Below are 19424 nucleotides of genomic sequence, written 5' to 3' on the forward strand. Positions count from 1 at the left end.
ACATATTGTTCCTATGATGGCACCTATCTGCAAAATACATTTCATGGAGCCTCTTGCCCCCAAATGCCTTTTTTAGACAACACAAGCACTCAGGCACGTCCAAGCTGTGATTCATTACAATAAACATGTCTAAAGCAGCCCATCTGAACTGTACCCCTGCACCTCTTCACTGGCTATCAGGAAAACCAGTCTTGATTGTGTAAGATGTAAAATATAAACACTAATGATGCCTGAAAGTTAGGTGAGATGATTTCCACGCCCATTAAGCATGAATATTGGGAACAGAAATTTGCTAAGAGACAGATTTTTGTTCAGTAACATCCAATGTCCAGAATTTTAGACTAGACAAATGCATTAAATAAGTTAAACACAAAGGGAGCAAAATTAACTACCAGAATGCTATTAAGTCTGGTGCTGATTCTTCCATTACTGGAAATTTTAAATGAAGATTTTTTTTTTTAAGATGTGCTTTGTCTCAAATAGAAATTAATTCAGAGAAGCCATAAAGCCTGTTCTATGAGGAGCACAGATTGGATGACACAATGTTTTTTCTGGTTGTATAATTTATGACTTGTTGAATATATTAGTAGAAAACATAGTTCTGAGAACAATCTCTCATTGGTAAAACTTAAGATACAGATGTTGCAAGAAGGATTCTCCTTTCTCTAATCTTGATAATATCAAGAAGTAGAAGTCTGAATTCCTATCAGTACTTGATTTCTCTTTGTACATCCAGGTACAAATATATATTGTATGATCAGAGTATCTTTGTGATATATGTAATGTTCTCCTGCTCTGATGGTTTGATTGCTGAACATGCTTTGCCAAAACAGAGACTGATTTTAAGGGGGTTTTTTTGTAGAAAATACTTCAAGAGAACATAAAAGTGAAGGCAACTTATTGGGATGAGTTGGTTTTAATGTTTTAAAGGAAGAGTACACTGCCTGAATAATTTATAAATATGCTTCATAAGTAAAAGTGATAACCATACACACCAGTGGTTTGCCTTAAGAGAATGCTTATACAGAAAAGTGAAGCGCTCTGAAAGTGCAGTGATGTGCTCCAGGAAAGTCACCTTTCACTGTCTGAGTGCTTGAGGAGCAGAGAAGAACCACAGCTGAAATGCTTATTGAAAGTTATGTTGACTTGCACATGAAGGCAGACTGTCCTGAGAATCTGGAAAAGGCTATAGTGCATGTTACAGATCACCAACAAATGCCTGGTCATCTGCTACAGAATTAAGCCCCATAAATACAAAGATCCAAGGCTTTCTTGTACAGTAGCACAGTCTGAAATAAAATGGCTTAAGAAATTAGTATATTAAGAAAGGATATGGTAATGCCAGATGTATTACAGAATCTTGTATTCTAATTATTGGACATAATTATTTTCATTCTTTCCTTGTGGCACCTAAGAAATTCACCAAACCCAGTCAATTGTCCTGCCTCCACCCCAAAGGGAACTTTGTAACAAAGTTGTGGCTCCAAAAGGGTCAGGAGAGCTCAGAAGAAAAACACATAATTCTAGCATTAAGCAAACAGGCCAGAGTTGTTCTGTTAGAAATCCCCGATTCTCACTGCAGAAAGACATTAAAACCAGGAGAATACTGACCTAAAAAATGCACAAATGGTTTTGGTAATAGCTATGTAATCAGAGAATTCAAAGCGAAGAGTGCAGGCAATTTTGCCAACAGTGTTCCATGAACTGTGATCTTACAATAAATTCCATTAGTTACAAGCATCAGATGTTGTTATGGGACATCACTTCGCATCAAAAACAATGACAAGCTATATTAGCATAATGGGTTATTATTCCCAGATCCACGTGATCAGTAATCCATGGCAACCCAATGATAATGAACGCCTTTGTAAGTAAGAAAGTATGTACAAAACTATAAGAAATATGAACCTCATGCACCTGAAATGGTACATAAGGCTGCTAACATATTAAGAATTTAAACACCAGCATTGACACTTCTCTCTGTATACACACAGATATTTTCCCCATCCTCTCAGCCAACCATCACCTTTGTGGGGACGTGGCATTTCCAGGACACTTTCGCTCAGGGCTCATCAACTGGGAAGTTGAGTGCTTAAAATCAGCCTGTGGAACAGAAACCAAAAAAAATGACCGAAATGATAAATCACTTGGGTAAATCTGGGGAAATTTTGCTGGTAAATTTACTGGGTAAAGCAGCATCTCAGAACAGGACCCACAACAGCCAACACTGCCTTTGATACATCCAACACAGCGACCTCTCATTGTTGGGCCACTTCAAATGTTCAAAGCAGAAGAGAGAAGCAGCTCCTCTGCTTTTCAATTTGGCTGTAACTGCTTTTTATGGAACAGCTTAATGGCTAAAAAACTCATCTAGAATGTGGTAGCTTGGGGTTGAATGCTTAATTTAACTTCAAGGTTTTGAAATCCCATCTCCAACCTTTAAAAAACCTTCATCTGGAATAACTAATACAGTAAATTTAAAATAAACTTTATGTTTTGTTTTTTTAATTAAATCAATCTAATTCCAATTCCATTGATGTAAACAGTTAAATACTCTCTAGTTTTCCATGAAAAAGCCTTAGGACAATATTCAGCTTTCCGAAAATGCTGCTCAGTATATATTACTTAAATTATCAATGCAGATACTTATTAGATTTTCAGGACACTGTGCCAATTCTTCTAAAGTTTATGGAAAATCATAGCTATCATTTGAATCCAAAATGCATATGATTGCATGATTCAAAACAGAAAAAAGAGATTGAAAAAGACTGTAATTAATCACACTGATCACTTGTGTTTAATGAAGTTTAACGTTCACTGGTCACTTGTGTTTAAGAAGTTTAATGACTTCATTTTCTGTATTAAATAGAAAGACATAATTTGTTATTTTTATTTACACACACATACATACATATAACAATAATGTAGAGATTTGAACCTTCCAGTCAAATGTTTCAAACTCTGCTCCTTATAAAGCAGGTAAACATATCCAACCTAATAAATGTAAACAATACGAACTTGAAATGCCTTTTCTGGATTTAATATTACAAAACTGAGAATTCTGTATCAAAGTCATGCCCCAAGGATATCATCACAATACAAATGTAATCTTTAAAATGCATGACATCTCAGTCAGACAGGTTTTAGGAAAGTTTACCAATAAGGTTAAAATTTGGTAAGTAAGTGTGCTAGCTACGCAAGAGGTTCTAAAAGCATTTTACAACTCTTTGTACTTAATTGAGAAAAATGCTTGATTAAAATCAGTGGTAGCAAGTTTGAAAAAACCATCTCATTACCTTGCAGGGATAGATTCCCTAATGTAACGAGAAAATTACCACAGAAATTAGTAACAGACTTTATGGTGATCGAGAAACAGTGGTATTAATACTAGGCAGATAGTCCTTCTAAGTATCTATTAATATCAAAGCACATGATAAATTTAAATAAATATCTAACTTGCCAGCAGTGTGATGCTTCCATTTCACTCCTTGAAGGACTACTGCTTGTCATCAAATAAATGAAAAACTCTTACTTGCAAATGCCATTCTCAGAGCTCCATTGTAACAGTCAGTCACCTGGAATTCCCACTTTGGGCAAAACAGAGCTGGGAATTGGCCCAGGAGCAGCTACTTATATACATGGACCTTCTGTCACTGCAGCTGCAGTGAGAAATCCTGTTTCTCCCCTTCCAGTGAAGAGCTGGCCCTTACACTGCAGTTGAAGCATGTAGCCAGTCTTGTTTTTTTCATGTTTTAAAAATAAATTCTATCTTGAAAGACATTTACAGATACACATGGTAAATAAATTTTCAGAATTGTACTCTAAATAATTCCTTATTTCATTTGATTATTTCTCTCTTTTTTCATTGCTTATACTTGTACATTTCAACGTGTATAAGTATACTTAGACGTCACAACATGCTATTTACCTTCTTTCAAATCCCTGATGAGGAGATAAAGTAAAGCCTAGAGTCCATCCCTGCAGTACACAACTGCTTAGCTCAATCTAATGCGGTAACAAACCATCCACAAGGATACTTTAATATTTACAGTGCCTCATGCCAGTTTTTAATGCATTGCTCATAAAACTATTATATTTAAATGTATGCTGAGTGACACTCAAATACACCCTAATACTCAAATACCTGGTTTGTTTCTTCATTCAGCTGAGAACTCTGTAAAAAGTGCCCAGATCTGTCTGACATCCTCTCCTGGGAGATGCTACCACAGACTAGTTTTTGTTCTTAGCTTAGACACTACCTCCTGTATTGGAGGAGAAGTCCATTAGGAAGTTACCTGCTACTGCATTACAAGTAATAATAAATAGAATAATAATCTGAAAGGGCATTTCTTTGTACATCTGTGTGCTTTCCACTGTGCTGCATTACCTCATTGGACTCAGGCTTTCAGAAGTGAGGTAATATAGAGGATGTATGATTAATCTGATGCCAAATGAACCAACTGTTGACCCAGTTACCTTAACAGCATGCACAACTCACTTGCTGTTCTCCTCATCTGATAAAATTTCACACTTTTTGTCCCCCCAAGCACTGAGGCAAAGGAAGGCATACCCTGCACTGGAAGGATGTGCTATAAAGAAAGGATGTAGGATGGAAATCAGGTCTCCTGCACTGCATTCTGCTCTTGGGAGGGGATTTCTCTGTCTCTCACCTCCCCCATCTCCCCAGCTGCTCTCTTCTTACTCCATCTCTACAATCTGGTGTCTCCTCATGGCTGTGTTTTCCCCATTTCAGGCTCTCTGTTCCAGTTCTGGACTCCAATGCACTGTTTGCCCATCTAAACATTGCTCATCTCACCCTGCCAGTCCTCTTAACCCCATCCCATCCCTTCTCCCATCCCTATTCCTTCACTCATCCCCCTCCAGGGTGTCCTTGGTTCCATCTCATACCAGCCACTCTCAATTTCCACTCCCATTGCCTGGGAAGTAATCAGTTCCCCTGCTTCTGCATCCTTCCCTATAATGATTCCCCTGCCTCTTGTCCCTTCATTCCCACAGGCTCTTTCCTGGGCTTTTATTGCAGATTCATTCCCCTCTGCCCTCACTTTCTTTGTGCAATCACTGTACAGAGGCAGTTGGCTCATAAAGTCTCTGTCCCTCACCCATTCCCAACATGAGAATTTTTAACACGAACAAACAATAGGGTTGTTTTCTCATTATTAGAGAGGGTAGAACCATTTCTGCAGAAAATTCTAAAATCCACCTTCAGGGACATTAAGATTAGAAGTGTTTTAGCCCAAACTGTAGAGCTCAGGAAAAGAGAGGGTTTACATTAAAAAGTAGGTGCAGCAATATACACACATAATCATTAATTTTTTTTCTATTTTTTTAAATAAAATTCCAACCTGTCTATATTAACAACTTTTAAAAGTTCATTAAAACAATAATTCCAATTATTTCAGTAATTTCAGTTGCTATGGAAGTCTGCAGGGCCCTAAACAGCCACTTCTACCTGTCCTATCCCATACATGACAAAAAAATGATTAAAAACAATCAACATTTTTAATTTCACATTCCCCTTGAAAATATTTTCCTCTTCTATGACATATTTGTTAAAGATTCACCACAGACACACTGAGACTTTGCCTAATTTGCTACAAACCTTGATGACTTCTGTATTTCAAAAAGTGATACATTCCAACTTCTGATTCCCAGAGAATCAGAAATGCTCCTGATCAAACACTCATCCCAGTACATAATACATACATTGTATTATGGGGAATGAATCTGTCACATTTTCCTGCTATGAACAATAGAACAAAAATCAAAATAACCACCTAGCTTTGGTTCAGATGGCACAGAGATAAAGGGTGGGGTGAGGTTATTTGTTTCAAACATCTGCCTTCATAGAAAAAGAAATGCAGCTAAGTAATTTTCTCCTCATTTAAGACATCAGTAGCAACAAATATGCACGCTGTGGAATTTAAAGCAATCCAATGACATTTCCATATGAAAACTACTACTTACTGTCAATTAAAAATCTCATTATATATATTAACTGGCTGAGTCACAATTTACAATGTGTCACTTGGCTACCAAGAATGTGAAGGAAAAAAAGGTTCTTCCAGTACAAAAACAGAAGACAGGGCTTCATTTCTAGATCTAACACAGGATATGTGTTTCTCAGTTAATTTCTCTGTTCTGATTTGCCCAGCAATAGCAATAAAGCAATCTCACATGCTCAGGTAATAATGCTGAAAGAATTTAAGTCTGTAAAGCTTCCAGATGGGAAGCACTGTATGAATATTATTATAATGGAGACCATTACAACCAAGTTATTTGCAGCGGTTTCCCTGCACCTGAACTAATGAATGTCAATTTGCATCTTGTGAATGTACTTTAAAATAGGCAACACTATGAGTTCTGTGTGCAATCCTCTCAAAGGTGTGACTGAAGCTTGGTTCACAGCTGGTGTATTTACAAAGGCTGTCACAACAAGGATTTCCTCCAGTCTAAGAAGGTGGGAGGCTCATGCAGCCATTCTTCAACAGCTGAGATTCCCTCTTCACTACCTAACAGCCTCAATTTACAAAGTCGTAGAAACTTAGATATCTTTAAGAATTCTACCCGTCTCTGAATTGTTCTGATTTTTGTTAACATGTCCAAAAAAAGGCAGGCAGGCAGACTGAGTAAGTTCTGCTTCCACAGGAAAGCTATCTAAACCAATTCCAGTTACAAGGGAATGACTACTTTCAGCACTTGATATCTCAGTAATGTGCAAAGAATAAACCTCATTATGAAAACATACAACAATGCATTGCTGTGAGTATATGCAGAAACCTACTCTGCAAACTTCTCAAGGAAGACCTTCAGCGAGAACTCTATCCAGGTAACCTTCTGACTAAAAAACAAAATTAATCCACACATTTAAAGGCATTCATAAATAATAATCAGAAATGCAGTAAGAAAGATAACTCTGTACATTGTGTTCAACAAAACTTGTTCAAGGAAAACAGTATCAGAACAAACAAATTTATAAATTGACATCTTCTGAAGTTTAATTTACTCCACATATGAGTTGAGACTCTTCAAAGTTACAGAGAGAGAGGAGATAGATAGCTTGAGATTAGGAAAAAATATCAGCATAATGATCACCCAGTAGTTATAGGAGTCTTTCAAAATATCTTTGGCAGACTACTGCGCTGAGCCATGTACTACTTAAGAATTCTAGGGAATATAAATTAGTCTTTCAAGCTTTTCAAAACAAAACTAAAACCATCTGCAACTTCACGATTATAAATAAAATCAAGATCTAATGCATTCTGTTGATCAGTCCTTGTCTGATATAATCCATCTAACATCTTCACATTCTGGCCATACACAAACTGTGATTTCTCACCCCCTCACTCACTAGTGAAAAACCACAGCAGTCTCTTAACTTGAATTCATTAGCACTACATGTGATGACAGCAACTTTCTGAAAGAATAGAAAGTATCCAGAATAAAGATTGTATAGCATGTCTCTCAAAAGGGCCTCCTCCTTTTTTTTTTAATGTGTGAAACTTCTCTGCTAAGGCTCCAATCACCTAATTAAGCTCTTTATCAGTAACGTATTTCCCTAGAGAAACGTGATACTGTCACTATAGCAATCCCACAGTATTTACAAAACAACACTCAGATTCAAACCAGTGTCCTGAAAAGAGCCCCAGAATCTCTTTCCTGAGACATGACAAAGATGGATCTCTCAGGCACCTCTAATACCAGTTGTATCAGTGATCTTACACTATGCACAAAAATCAATATTTCGGGGGGTGTCTCTGTATTTGTGATCTCTCTTTCACACACATGAGGATGCAAGTGGCAGTCAGTAGCTCAGTGAAACTACTGCTACTTGGCTGAGAGCAAACTAGGAAGTCAGTGTTTCTCAGATGTGTTTCATTCAGTAGCTTGTTTTAGCAGGCTCTGCTGTCTGCTGTGAAAAGAAAAACTCTGCCATCCCTCGGTTTTGAATGTGACTATAATTGGCAATATACAGAAGATCATAAGTGTGTAAGGAATTGCCAGGCTTCTCAGTAGTTCCTGCGAAGAAGAGTCTGAGCTTCTGAACTCTGAACTTGAACAAGTCCTGTTTTCCCCCTTTGAGATGCGCTATATCAAGGGGATCTGGCAGACAGAGGCCAGAGAGACTGTCTGGCTGAAGACAGAGGCAGAAGTGTCGCTCAGTACTTCAGTGCACTGTCACTAAATTCCCTGCCCCATTCAGTGATGGGTCCGCATTGCCCTTGTTCAGCCTTTTACCACTACGGAAGCAAGAGTAACTCTCCTTCTTGGCTTTGATATTCCTTGCAAATCCCACCTCCAGTTGCATTTTGAATTTCCAAGCACCATCCCTGCATGCCCAAGCAATGTCTATGAATTCCTCCTTTGTAGCCAAATCACACTTCTGCCTCAGATATGTTGCCTTTTTCACAGTGGAGCTCAGCCAGGAGGTCCCTGGTAAGCCAAACCAGTCTCCTCATATTTCTGCTTGTTTCCTTAAGCATGGGGAGTCCATTCTTGTTATTGGAAGATGCTGACCTCAAATACCTGTCATCTTTCCTGAGTTCCTTTGCCTTTTAGAGCTGCCCCTCATGAGATCCCCACTAATAGTTTCTGAAATGTCAAAAACTGAAATCTACTCTCCTGAAGTCCAGGGTCTGTACTCGGCCACTCTTTCCCCACTCTTCTCAGGATTTTGAGCTCCAGTCAGGTCTTTCATGTTAATGGGTAACAGACCCAGTTGCACTTCACCCATTTGGTCCATTGTAATTCAAGAAGTTACTTCCAATACGCTCAAGAAATCTTGGCTGCTTGCATCCTACTATTTTGCACTTGCAGCAGACATCAGGAAGTTCAAGCCTCTCATGTGAACCAACATCAACAATTCACGAACTTCCTCAAGTTGTTCAAAGAAGACTTTCTACACTTCCTCACCCTGATTAATGGCCTGTAACATATTCCCACCATCACCCTGTAACACTTCAAGTCATCTGTTCCAATCCTGGCACACAAACTCTCCAGCACAGTCACCCATCCATCCCAGAGAAGAGCTCCATAACTGTAAGGAGTTTCTTCACAAAGACAGCAACTTCCACTCCTTATTTCCCTGCAGGTCCTCCCTGTAGAGCTTGTATCTATCCATCCATCATATCATTCCAACTCTGTGAGCTGTTAAGACCCAACTTGCTACTGCTATGACACTTGTGACTGAATGTAGCACTTGACTTCTTCCTGAGTGTTTTCCAGAATGCATGTATTTGTATACATGCATTTAAGGTATGCATACAATATATAAAAGGGTGTCTCTTCATCCTGTTTTACAGTTCCCGACGTTTCTCTTATTCCCTTTTCCCTGTATCCTTTGCTTTCCACCCCTGTTCACTGCCACCTAACTGAACTATGGGTCATAATCCGTCTCCACTGTCACCCCTAGTTTCCTGCTCTCAGTAGGATGATGAGCCAGTCAGCAGATGTTTTGTCATACTATTGAACATCTTTCTATTTACATTCTTAAAAATACAAACCATACATGAATTTAAAACATCTCACTGATACAGCTATTGCGAAGTTTGAACATTATGTTTAGTATTCCTTTTAGCTAATGCACTACACAAAGGACTGGATGATTCAGAAGAAAGAGTATTTGAGGAGAAGGGATTTTCTTTCCATGAACAATTGATTCTAATCTAGTTTAGGTAACTGCAGTGACTGAAAAATTACCAACTCACAAATAACTCAGCTACTTATCTCTATGAAATTATTCTGCAGGCCAAATTTATCATGGAAACATACAAAAATAAACATATAAAAATAAAAGATACTACAGCTTACTCAGGAGTATTTTATAGGAGTAGAGGAAACATAAGAACTGCTAGTTCTTTCCCTGATCCTTTTGAATAATGATTATCAATAGTGGAAAAAACCAAACTGCTGGTATTTTGATAAAATCAAGGATATCACAAATTAATCACTCAAAGTGAATACAAATAGTGTAACAGAACAGCTTTTTTTTTACTGCAACTAAAATAATTGGAACCTTTATGGAATATCTACCAGTAATTATCTAAGCCTAGTTTCCAGATCATCTTATATTTAGTGTACAAAAATTTATGTACTATATTGCAGTCAAAGCATTTGTAGATTTTTACTGCAGTAATTCAAACTTTTTAATGACAAGGAAGCTCATTCTATAAATCAACTGAATTTTGAAATAAAGCATTTATGATTTTCTCATCCTTTTTTTCCTCCCACTATGGTAGAAACACTTCTGGAATGTCCTCAACAGAGTAGCAAACATCAAAATAAACAAAAAATCTTTTTTTGAAGAGTTCATAAGTTTCCAAAGTCATAAAACTTCCATTTTCCCTTACTTCTGAGAAGAACCGTGTCAAAATGCAAGTTCTAAAATGGGTACCAACAGAACACAAACAGCCTAAACATCGTGGTTTACTACCTTTCCCTACAGATCAGATCTGCAGACAAATACAAAGAAAGTTCCTGGGAGATAACAGTCACCATTATCAAGCAAGACACTTTACTGCTGACAATCACAGACTACTTAAAGCTGAAGAACACACTAAGCACCCTCCCTTCAGGCTCAATGGACAGAGCAATCAATCCCCTTCATGTAGCACAATAGCTTGAATTAATGGCATCCCTTGTCCCAGGCAGACTCAGATGCCAAGACACGAGCAGATGCTAAACCTTTGTGCCCAGGGCTCCCCAAAGGCAGGGCTGTGGAAGGGCCAGCTCTCCCCAGGTGTATCAGGGTGAGACCTCAGTAGCCAGCAGGATACACGGGTCCCAGTTTCTCGGTCTGCCTACCGCAGCCACTGGCCCTGTCCCTTCCCCAGCTGCTTCAGGCAAGAACTGATCTTCTCCCTGCGTGGTGAGTTTGAAGCACATCAGCTTCTGGAATCAGGTTACTTGGGCCTGCAAGAGTACGGAGGCCAGCGCAAGAGAGACGGAAGGAAGGATAGGTTCCCCCTGTTCAGTGAATGTGTTTGTCTAAGTGGGCACTGACAAAACGAAGGAGCCTCTTTCCTTGATTGGTATCTTGCTATAAATCACGAAGTCTGACAGCATGGTGTGCTCAGCTATTCAGCCTTAAACAGGTCTGTGTTTGACTGCAGATAAGGGAACCCTGCAAAACAGCTGTTATCACCCTTGTGCACAATAAAATCTTACTAGAAGATCAAACTAGTGCATCACAGACTTGGACATAATAGAGACTTTCAGCTACGAAAATGTCTGCGGCCTTCCCTTTTCTCTTGCTCATCGACACAGGACTTCATGAATATTTTCTGTAAAAAGGCTGAATTTTATTGCCTTGTGTATTACATTCGTTTAATGAATGACTAAATGCTCTTCATTAATTTCTTTTCCTGACATGGTAGAAACATTATCTTCAAGAGAAGAACAGAACATGGCAGCTAGCAATCCTTCAGGCTTCATGCTGGCCACTGGAAAGTCTCTGATGCCTGATGCTCTTTTGACCACAGAACTTGTTTTGATGCTAGCCCAGTGTTCAGCTCAGTACGTGACCAGCAAGAGGTGGAGGAGCCAGAGATCCTACTCATAGTGCTGTGGGACATGAGCTGATGTCAGTGTCTGTGTGCTCCCAGGCCTGGGCTGTCTCTGATGTTACCATCACTTGTAAACAAGAAGCAGCTTTTGACAACCATTGCTACAGGGACTGGGCACACAGGGGCACAGAGATGGAGAACACTGTGTGGCAGGAGGACTGAGCAATGGGCTTTGTACAGCACAAAGGTGAAGAAGATGATGACATGAGGATTTTGATGTGGATGTCGGCTACTGTGGAAGAAGGCAAGGAAGTATGGGCCATGGGAAAGAGACCTGAAGTCCTGATACTAGAAAAGTCCTTATTCTGAGTCTGCATTAAATACAAGTCTGCAGAAAATCCCCTTGCTATCCAAAGGTAGATAAACTACCATTGCAATCCATCAAATCAGGCCCTGCAGATAACTCTGTTCTATAAGAAGTGCCAAATATAATATTCTCTATGGAAAATATGCAATTTCATTTCACTACACAGAAAGAAACCTTAAAACCTATCTCTCGTAACTGCAAGACAATGAAATGCAGCTTCTACAAGACCACACAGGAGCTGACTTGTGAGAGCACGAGTCAGCCATCTACCTGTGCCATTTAGATTCTTCTACAGAATCCTTTCCTCCAATAAACTTAATTGCTTATCAGATCTAGGAACTACAAAAGGCAGAATTTATTATAGACATTTCTGCAGTTTATAATGATGGTACTCTAGCTTCCTGTAGCTTGATTTCAAAACTTCTGTTCAGATTTTTTAAACTATGAATTTGAAAAAGACATTTGGAAATTAAATTCAGAATAAGTCTATCTGATTCATTCAAAAAAGTAAAAAAAAAATGTAAGGAAAGATCAGACTTCAAGTTCTTAACATTTGTATTCATGTATTATGCCTTGAATCAATTACAAATGTTTATTTACAAAAATGCATTTTGCAATATTTCCATAACAAATCTGAGGAAAAGACTCTCAATTGTCCTACTTTTGGTAAGCCCTATTTTATTCTTGTCATCTTATTGACCTCAGTGGGCCAAGTGAGCACCACTCACCTTGTGCAGGCATAGACATTTCAGCAGTACTTTCAAAAAGAAGTAATGCAAATGATTAATGCAGTTATTGACTAATGCAGCACTGATCAAAAACACTTGAATATTTAACAAAACATAACATAGATGAGATGGGTAAAAAAAGCCCCTTAGATTATTCTTATTTTCCAACCAGAGAATCCCAGTTCTGATTCCATCTCCAACATAATACAGGAATATCTTCCAGACAGCACGATGTGCACAGTATCTTATGGACACGTGCACAGCAAAAGTCTGTCTTGGGAACTGCACAAAGGAGTATTTTGAGATCTCAGTTTGATGGGATAATACGAAGGCCAGACTGTGACTTGGCTTTTTTATCCTCCAGGAAGAAGAGCGCAGGCTCACTGGGAACACACCAGGGACTGTATCTGACTGGATCACCCTGACTGCACCAGTTAAAATGAACTGACCCCATCACCCACCAATTACCTGCCTCCTTAGCCGGCTGATGAACATGCAAATGCAACAGCATGCTAGGTGAACACCTCAGTGAGTGCTGTGTGACACTGAACTGAAATCCTGCCTGGCATGTCAAGAATGCTAGTTTGTTAAACACCTTAGACAGCAAAGTCAGAGAAAACTGTCATCCCAGGCAGTATATCTCATGGTTTGGGCAACAGATATGGATGGCAATCTGCCAGAAAATGCTAATGTTCTAATGTGTAAGCCAAAACACAAATAAATGGAAAGACCTGGTTTTGGTGGGACTAAAAAGCCTGGGAAGGATAAATGCAGTTTAAACTGATGTTTTAATGTGCCAGTTTGCAGAAACATACATGGACAGCACCTCTACACTGTTGACATTGCAGCAAAATACATATTGTAGGAACCAAAGTTATTTTTCTTTTAAAATTGTATGTTAGACCTCTTGCTGCTATGTAAATGCCCCAGCATAACTCACGGCTTACTTCTGGTCTTGGGTGTGCAGACACAGCACCTATTCTCTGAAAAACATGCTCCCATGCATGCATGTGCAGGCTTCCCAGCAGTTTCTCAAGCAAGGGAAGTGTTTTCCTCTGCTCCACCCATCACATAGCAGAGCTGAAGAAAGCCCTAGCTTTTTTGAACTCCCTACTGTCTTATTATCAAATCGTTTGTTTTTCAGCTAGAGAGGATATGTTCAGATTGATGAACATACCCTTCCAGTACAAAAGCAAAAAAAAACCCCATTTGGCAACAAGTTTAAGGCAATCTGGGTTCATTTACTCTATCTCCTCTTACTGTTTCTTCAGATATGGTAGAAGGGGTGTTTATCCACTAAAAGAATGTCAGAAATATCAATTATTCATATACTGTTTCCATTTCCCTAAACTAGAACTTAAGGACTTATAATTTCAGACTAGAAATACCTTTCCTACATTGAAATACTTTCAATATTCCTCAAGATAAAGGAAAAAGAAGAAAAGCCAACACTTTATATTTAATTCCACAATATAGGTGGGTTTATATTCTCAAGTACTAGCTTTACTTCAAGCTACAGTAGACTACTACAAAAATAGAACTGATTTGATTTCTGCACCATAAACTGACTTGTTTTTCTCCTGTCATAAGCAGTGACTAGCTTGTTATAAAGTATGTGTTGTCACAATACACACTTATGTTCTCAGTATTTGATTAATATTAGTCCAAGAAGGTAACTGAATCATAAAATTCTCTCCTAGTCCTTGTGGGAACACTTATTTAAATGAATATGCACTAAATATTTTGGTAGGAGGGCAGATAAGCAATGCTGTTTAGGTAATACTATTATTCCCTGGTGGCTTCACACTTGTGGTAGAAAAACAGATCCAAACAAGCACTACAGTGTTACTGAGGTTACAAATGACCTGGAAAAATACAGTTTCTATGGATATCATTTAACGAAGACAAGCCTTGCATATCGCACATCTAATATAGTGTTTTGTTTATTTCTTCGCAGGTATAAGATACTCACCTTGTATTAAGTAGATTTTGCAATTCTTTTATACCACAGGATTTTAAAACACTAGTCTTTTATGCAGAAATTATTAAATTATAGATAATAGGATGATCAGAACCTTATTGCACATGTAGCCAAGTTGGATTTTTCCAGAGATATTGTGTTCTATCTTTTAAAAACAGTTAATATGGAGACTTAGCACTGTTAATTAAAGCTCCTACAGAGAAGGAATACACTCTTCATGTATTTTAACTTAAAAAGCAAATTTCTGCCAGTGTTATCTCATTGCCTTACCTAATCTGAATATGTTTGCAAGCACTAAATTTTATTCAGACATCTTCATTATATAATACAGCTAAAACATCTATAGAGCAATTGATTTAAACAGCAGTGGAAATCAGGAACAGCAGTACTGAAAAGACTATGGAAGACTAAAATGCTATTTGTTTACATTCTGCAAAACCCAGCCTGGATCAGATAAACAGATGGATTCTTTCTGGATAGAAATATTGCACAAGATTCTGAAATTAAGCATAGAGGGTGGGAAGAGCAGCTATAAGCAACTGATGTTTTGCTTCCCATCACATTAAAATGACTTTCAGACCTTAAATAGAATAATTATATTTTTGTCCTCGGTGCACAATTAATAAAAACCAACTTCTGAGCAATGCCACACCCTTGTGATTAAACAGCATTTAAAAAAATATTTAGATAAAGTCTGAACAAATCAAACAAATATGTAGGCAGGAAATGCTGCTTGGAATGCACTCCCTTGCAATGTACTGTTAGACCCAGAAAGCAGCCTAACTTCAGAATTCAATCAAGCAAAATCTAGTATAATCTCATTACAGCCCTTGCAGTTAATGAAACCTTTTAAATCTCTGACATTTTGATTTTTAGAGCTGACAAAAGCAAAAATTACTTGGTTTATATAACACAAACATACAGAAAGATAAGACTCTAGCCTTCAGGTTATCCTAGCTATTTATCAAGCAATGCATAATATGAAAAGATTACTCTTCTGCTACTCACTATTGCTCCAGGATTTCAGTAAATATTTGATACTGATTTCAAAGAAGCCTGAATCCTGCTGGCTAGCCATGTCTGCTGCATACAAAGAGGCTTCTATAATTCTGAGCAGCTGAAGTGGCAGGTACTATGTATGTAGATGTGACTGTCACCAGTCAGTGATGTAAACGAGGGGTCAGAGGAGGAAATGAAGTCTCCGCAGATCCACTTCTTCCGTTCATGGTAGGTAAGCTCATTTAAAAAAAAATTGAAAAAGCTCAACAACAACAACAACAAAAACACACCATAAGATTTCTGTCCTTTGCTCTTCCTTCGGGGCTTGTACTTAATTCTATCTGAAGAGTATTTTATTCCCTCGCCCCCTCAGTACGTATTTTCATTTATTCCATTCTGCAACCGGGCAAATTTCTTCTGGTTGGTTAAGGCATATGCAGCACCACAGCACTTGTACCACAAGCACAGTTAGAGTATCTTCCCGAAGGGCGTCTGAGCCGTGCTTTTAATAACGCGCAGTCTGCCTGTCTGAAGCTTTTTTCCCATCAGAAGCTGTCAGCCCGAGCGTATGCACCTCCTCTCGAGAACCGAGTATCAACTTCAAGCCCCACTGAAACCGTCTCTTCTGCAGCTGCAGGAATCTCACACGTACTGCTTAGCTTTAGGGGGGAAAAAGCACCCTCTAATGAACATCCTCTGCTTGCTCTGGTCAGCTGCTCTCCTTCCGCCTGTTCCCAAGAAGAGCACGCTGAACTATACACAACTGCATCATGCTGCGGTAAAGCTGAGCTGCACCCATATATCTGATTGCAGTGACGTTGGGAAGGAAAAGGCTCTCCCTCAGCCCAGTTGCACAAGAGAAGCACTTCCAGAGCACTAAACCCACGGCATTCAGACTGGCTGCTTCTGCTTTTCTTTCACTGCTACAGAAAAACGTGCTGTCATTTTTTCTTGACACTTTTTCTGCCCCCTCCCCTAACAAAGATGAGAGACAGCAAGCTGAATTCATAACGGCAAATAAGCCAGAGAGCTCACTGCTTTGTATTCACCTCTGAAAGAGCCCCAGAAAACTCAGTTTGATATCATTTTTATCTTGAATAATGGTTTCTAAAAAGGAACTGAACTCACATAAGAAAAATGAGGCAGAAGCAATTCACTGCTTGTTAATCTCTCTTTATTTTCTACAAAATACTTAATTGCTAGGTACAATTTCCATATTCCTAAGGTTTTATTTCACATAATCACACTACATCAGTATGCATGTTTTAATGGTAATGAAGAAAAATAAGAATCAGTTTCCAAAATACTTTTTGTTTCATATATTCTTGGTATCACCCTTCCAGATATTATTTCCTGGGAATAACAGTACTTTTTTTTCTCACTTAGTGGAATAAATTTCCTGCAGCATTTCATAATTACAGTATCTGAGACAAAACAGAGCTTGTCTGCTGCTGATTCTTCTAAAAACTTTGTCAGCAATTGTATTCACACATTATTTTTAGTTTCAGTATGCAGAATATTTGATGTTTGGATTGGAAACTGAGGAATACAAGGGTCATTGAGACCAAGCTCCTGTGGTTCTCACTGAAAATATGCTAAATGTCTTCTGTAAACATACCTCATCTAGAGATAAGGTTTTGTGTCCTCACTAATGAAAGGGTGTTGCAGAAACTCACTTTGTAAACCTCTTTCAGTTCCTAAATGAACTTCACTCAAAACCTGTTTACACCCTTTTACGGACATGAACAACCAGAAACGTTCAGAGTATCTCAGGTTTGATCTCACCAGCTATGTCAATGAAAGCTGATCAGCTCTTCCTCCCTGTGCTGTTAATTATCATCCCATTGCTGTCGCTGTGCATCCCCAATTTATACTGAGACCCTGCTGTCCCATTTGTACCTCTTCCCCTACCCCTACACTGACAAAGCCTCCTCATTGTGCCATCCTGTTTAGCCAGCACACTCCAGCTTTTTACAATTAAAGGTAAATTCAACACCAAAATAAGGGACGTTCCAAGATCTAGGACTGATGACTTCCCACCATCCCACTAACTGATTTTTCAGCAGAGACAATGCCAAGTAGGTTTTGAACTCCTTATTCACCATCACAAATATTGCATTAACTCCTACGTTCAAGGATTTAAGTAACATTTTCCTCTGTGGTGTTATACCAAATGCTTTTCTGGGGATGACTGATATATTAATTTTATTGCAACTCTCTTATTGAGGTTAATTTGCAAGTAGTTGTATTTCCTAAATCCATATTCTATTTTACCCAATTTTGAATTAAATTCACACCTTTAAATATAATCTCCCACCAAATTTTGTTTCAGTCTTGAGTATCAAGCAGCCTCTCTGCTGATACAGATCATTCTCCCCCCATAAAACCTGTGGTTTATATTTACAGGGCAGAATCCCTCTTTTGATGCGCTCAACAAAAATTTCATTAGCCAAGCTGCAACTGCATATGCCTGCTCTTCCTTGGAAATGAGTGAATGAATGGGAAGTTAGCTGGTTTTTGTAATGTGAATTTGAAGACATTTGGGGGTTTTTTCCACCTCACAATTGATTTTTTGTTCTGTTAGTATTACTCCTCCTACCTCTGTTCTTCTACAAGGCAAAATGAAAACTAAAGGCAAAAGCATTCACACAGTAGTGGTCAAATCTTATTCTTACTCCATCTCTCATCCTCACTGGATACTGGACTCTTTAAAATCAATGTTCTTGTTTCAAAGATGCAAAGGAGCAAGAATGCTTAACCACTTGGTTTTAATTCCTTCACATAGTCTTACTCAGCTCATCTTTTGTACTGCTGCTATCGGGAGAGTACCAGGTGACATGGGTGACCCATTGGCCCCATGGAATGCTCCTGAGGGTCCCGTGTTTCCCTCACAGGCAGAATGAAAAGTTTAGGGTTTTGTTGGTTGGTTGGTCTTGGTGCTTTCAAGTTAAAGAAATTTCAGACATCCTGCACAGGCAGTTTTCTTAATTGTCACTGTCCAGTCCATTTTTATTTCTCAAGTTTGTATTTTCAAATCTGCAGATCTATCCTTGCTTATTCTGAATCAGCTTGTATGAACAGGATCCAGTAATGTTCCTGCCACCTGGTCTTCACCAGTTATCAGGTCTAAGCAGTCTAACAATAATTTCCTGACTTTGTGATCATTTGGTGAAGAAATAAATGGGCTATCTCATCCAAGGATACCTGGATTTGACTATCGTAGGTAGAGTTTGTGTCTGGGATGTTCAAGTATCACCTCATGCCTACTTGCACTTCCCTGTGGACTGACATTAAAAAGACTACAGCTACATTCAGCTATCTGTCTAGGAGTGGCAGATCCCCAGCACCTTTTTACTGACTTTCTCCAAAGTGATATGGAGCCAAAGTAATTCTATTTCACATATAGTAGGTCTTTTTAAAGCATTCCACCACAACATTAATGCAGAACCTCACTGCTCTCACCACTTAGTATTCTTTCTGAAGAACGTGTCTACCTTTTGTGTGCTTCCACTGACAGTATGATGTTGCACTAAAACACTGAAAAGCTTAAAGGATACATTAAGACAAAGCATATTAAAGAAAAATGCCACCACTCTTAGAGTCTGTCTTTTTGGCATCATATGAATGAGTTAATACAGAATGGTAGTTGTTAAGATTTATTTCAGATTTGATACTCCTCCATTATTGCTTCTGCTTTCAAAAGTATCACCCATAACATAAATGCCTCAGAATTTAACTATTGTTCTAACAGCTTCTTTAAAAGTATAATCAATTAAAATCTTACTAATTTCTAGCATTAGTCATAATTTTTTTAAAAAAAATTTAAA

The 19424-nt window shown here is 38.4% G+C and overlaps 1 protein-coding gene across 10 annotated transcripts in view; it reads right to left on the reverse strand.

Moving 5' to 3' along the window:
- The window catches only part of FRY (FRY microtubule binding protein), a 227714-nt gene that overhangs the window by 145862 nt on the left and 62428 nt on the right, over window positions 1-19424 (reverse strand). For 3 of the 10 annotated variants that reach the window (XM_042014105.1, XM_042014103.1, XM_042014102.1), the window contains exon 1: window positions 15607-16415. The exons of 6 other annotated variants lie outside the window; for them this stretch is intronic. In XM_042014105.1, coding sequence (XP_041870039.1) covers window positions 15607-15676 — 70 coding nt within the window. In that variant the 5' untranslated portion in view covers window positions 15677-16415. Of the gene's footprint in view, window positions 1-15606; window positions 16416-19424 lie in introns of those variants that run through there. One more of the 10 variants, XM_042014106.1, reaches the window with a different exon arrangement.

This window comes from Corvus kubaryi, unplaced genomic scaffold, assembly GCF_017639235.1.
Source record: "Corvus kubaryi isolate FWS band 111438036 unplaced genomic scaffold, C.kubaryi_AGA036_p1.0 split1-65, whole genome shotgun sequence".
Taxonomy (NCBI): Eukaryota; Metazoa; Chordata; class Aves; order Passeriformes; family Corvidae; genus Corvus; species Corvus kubaryi.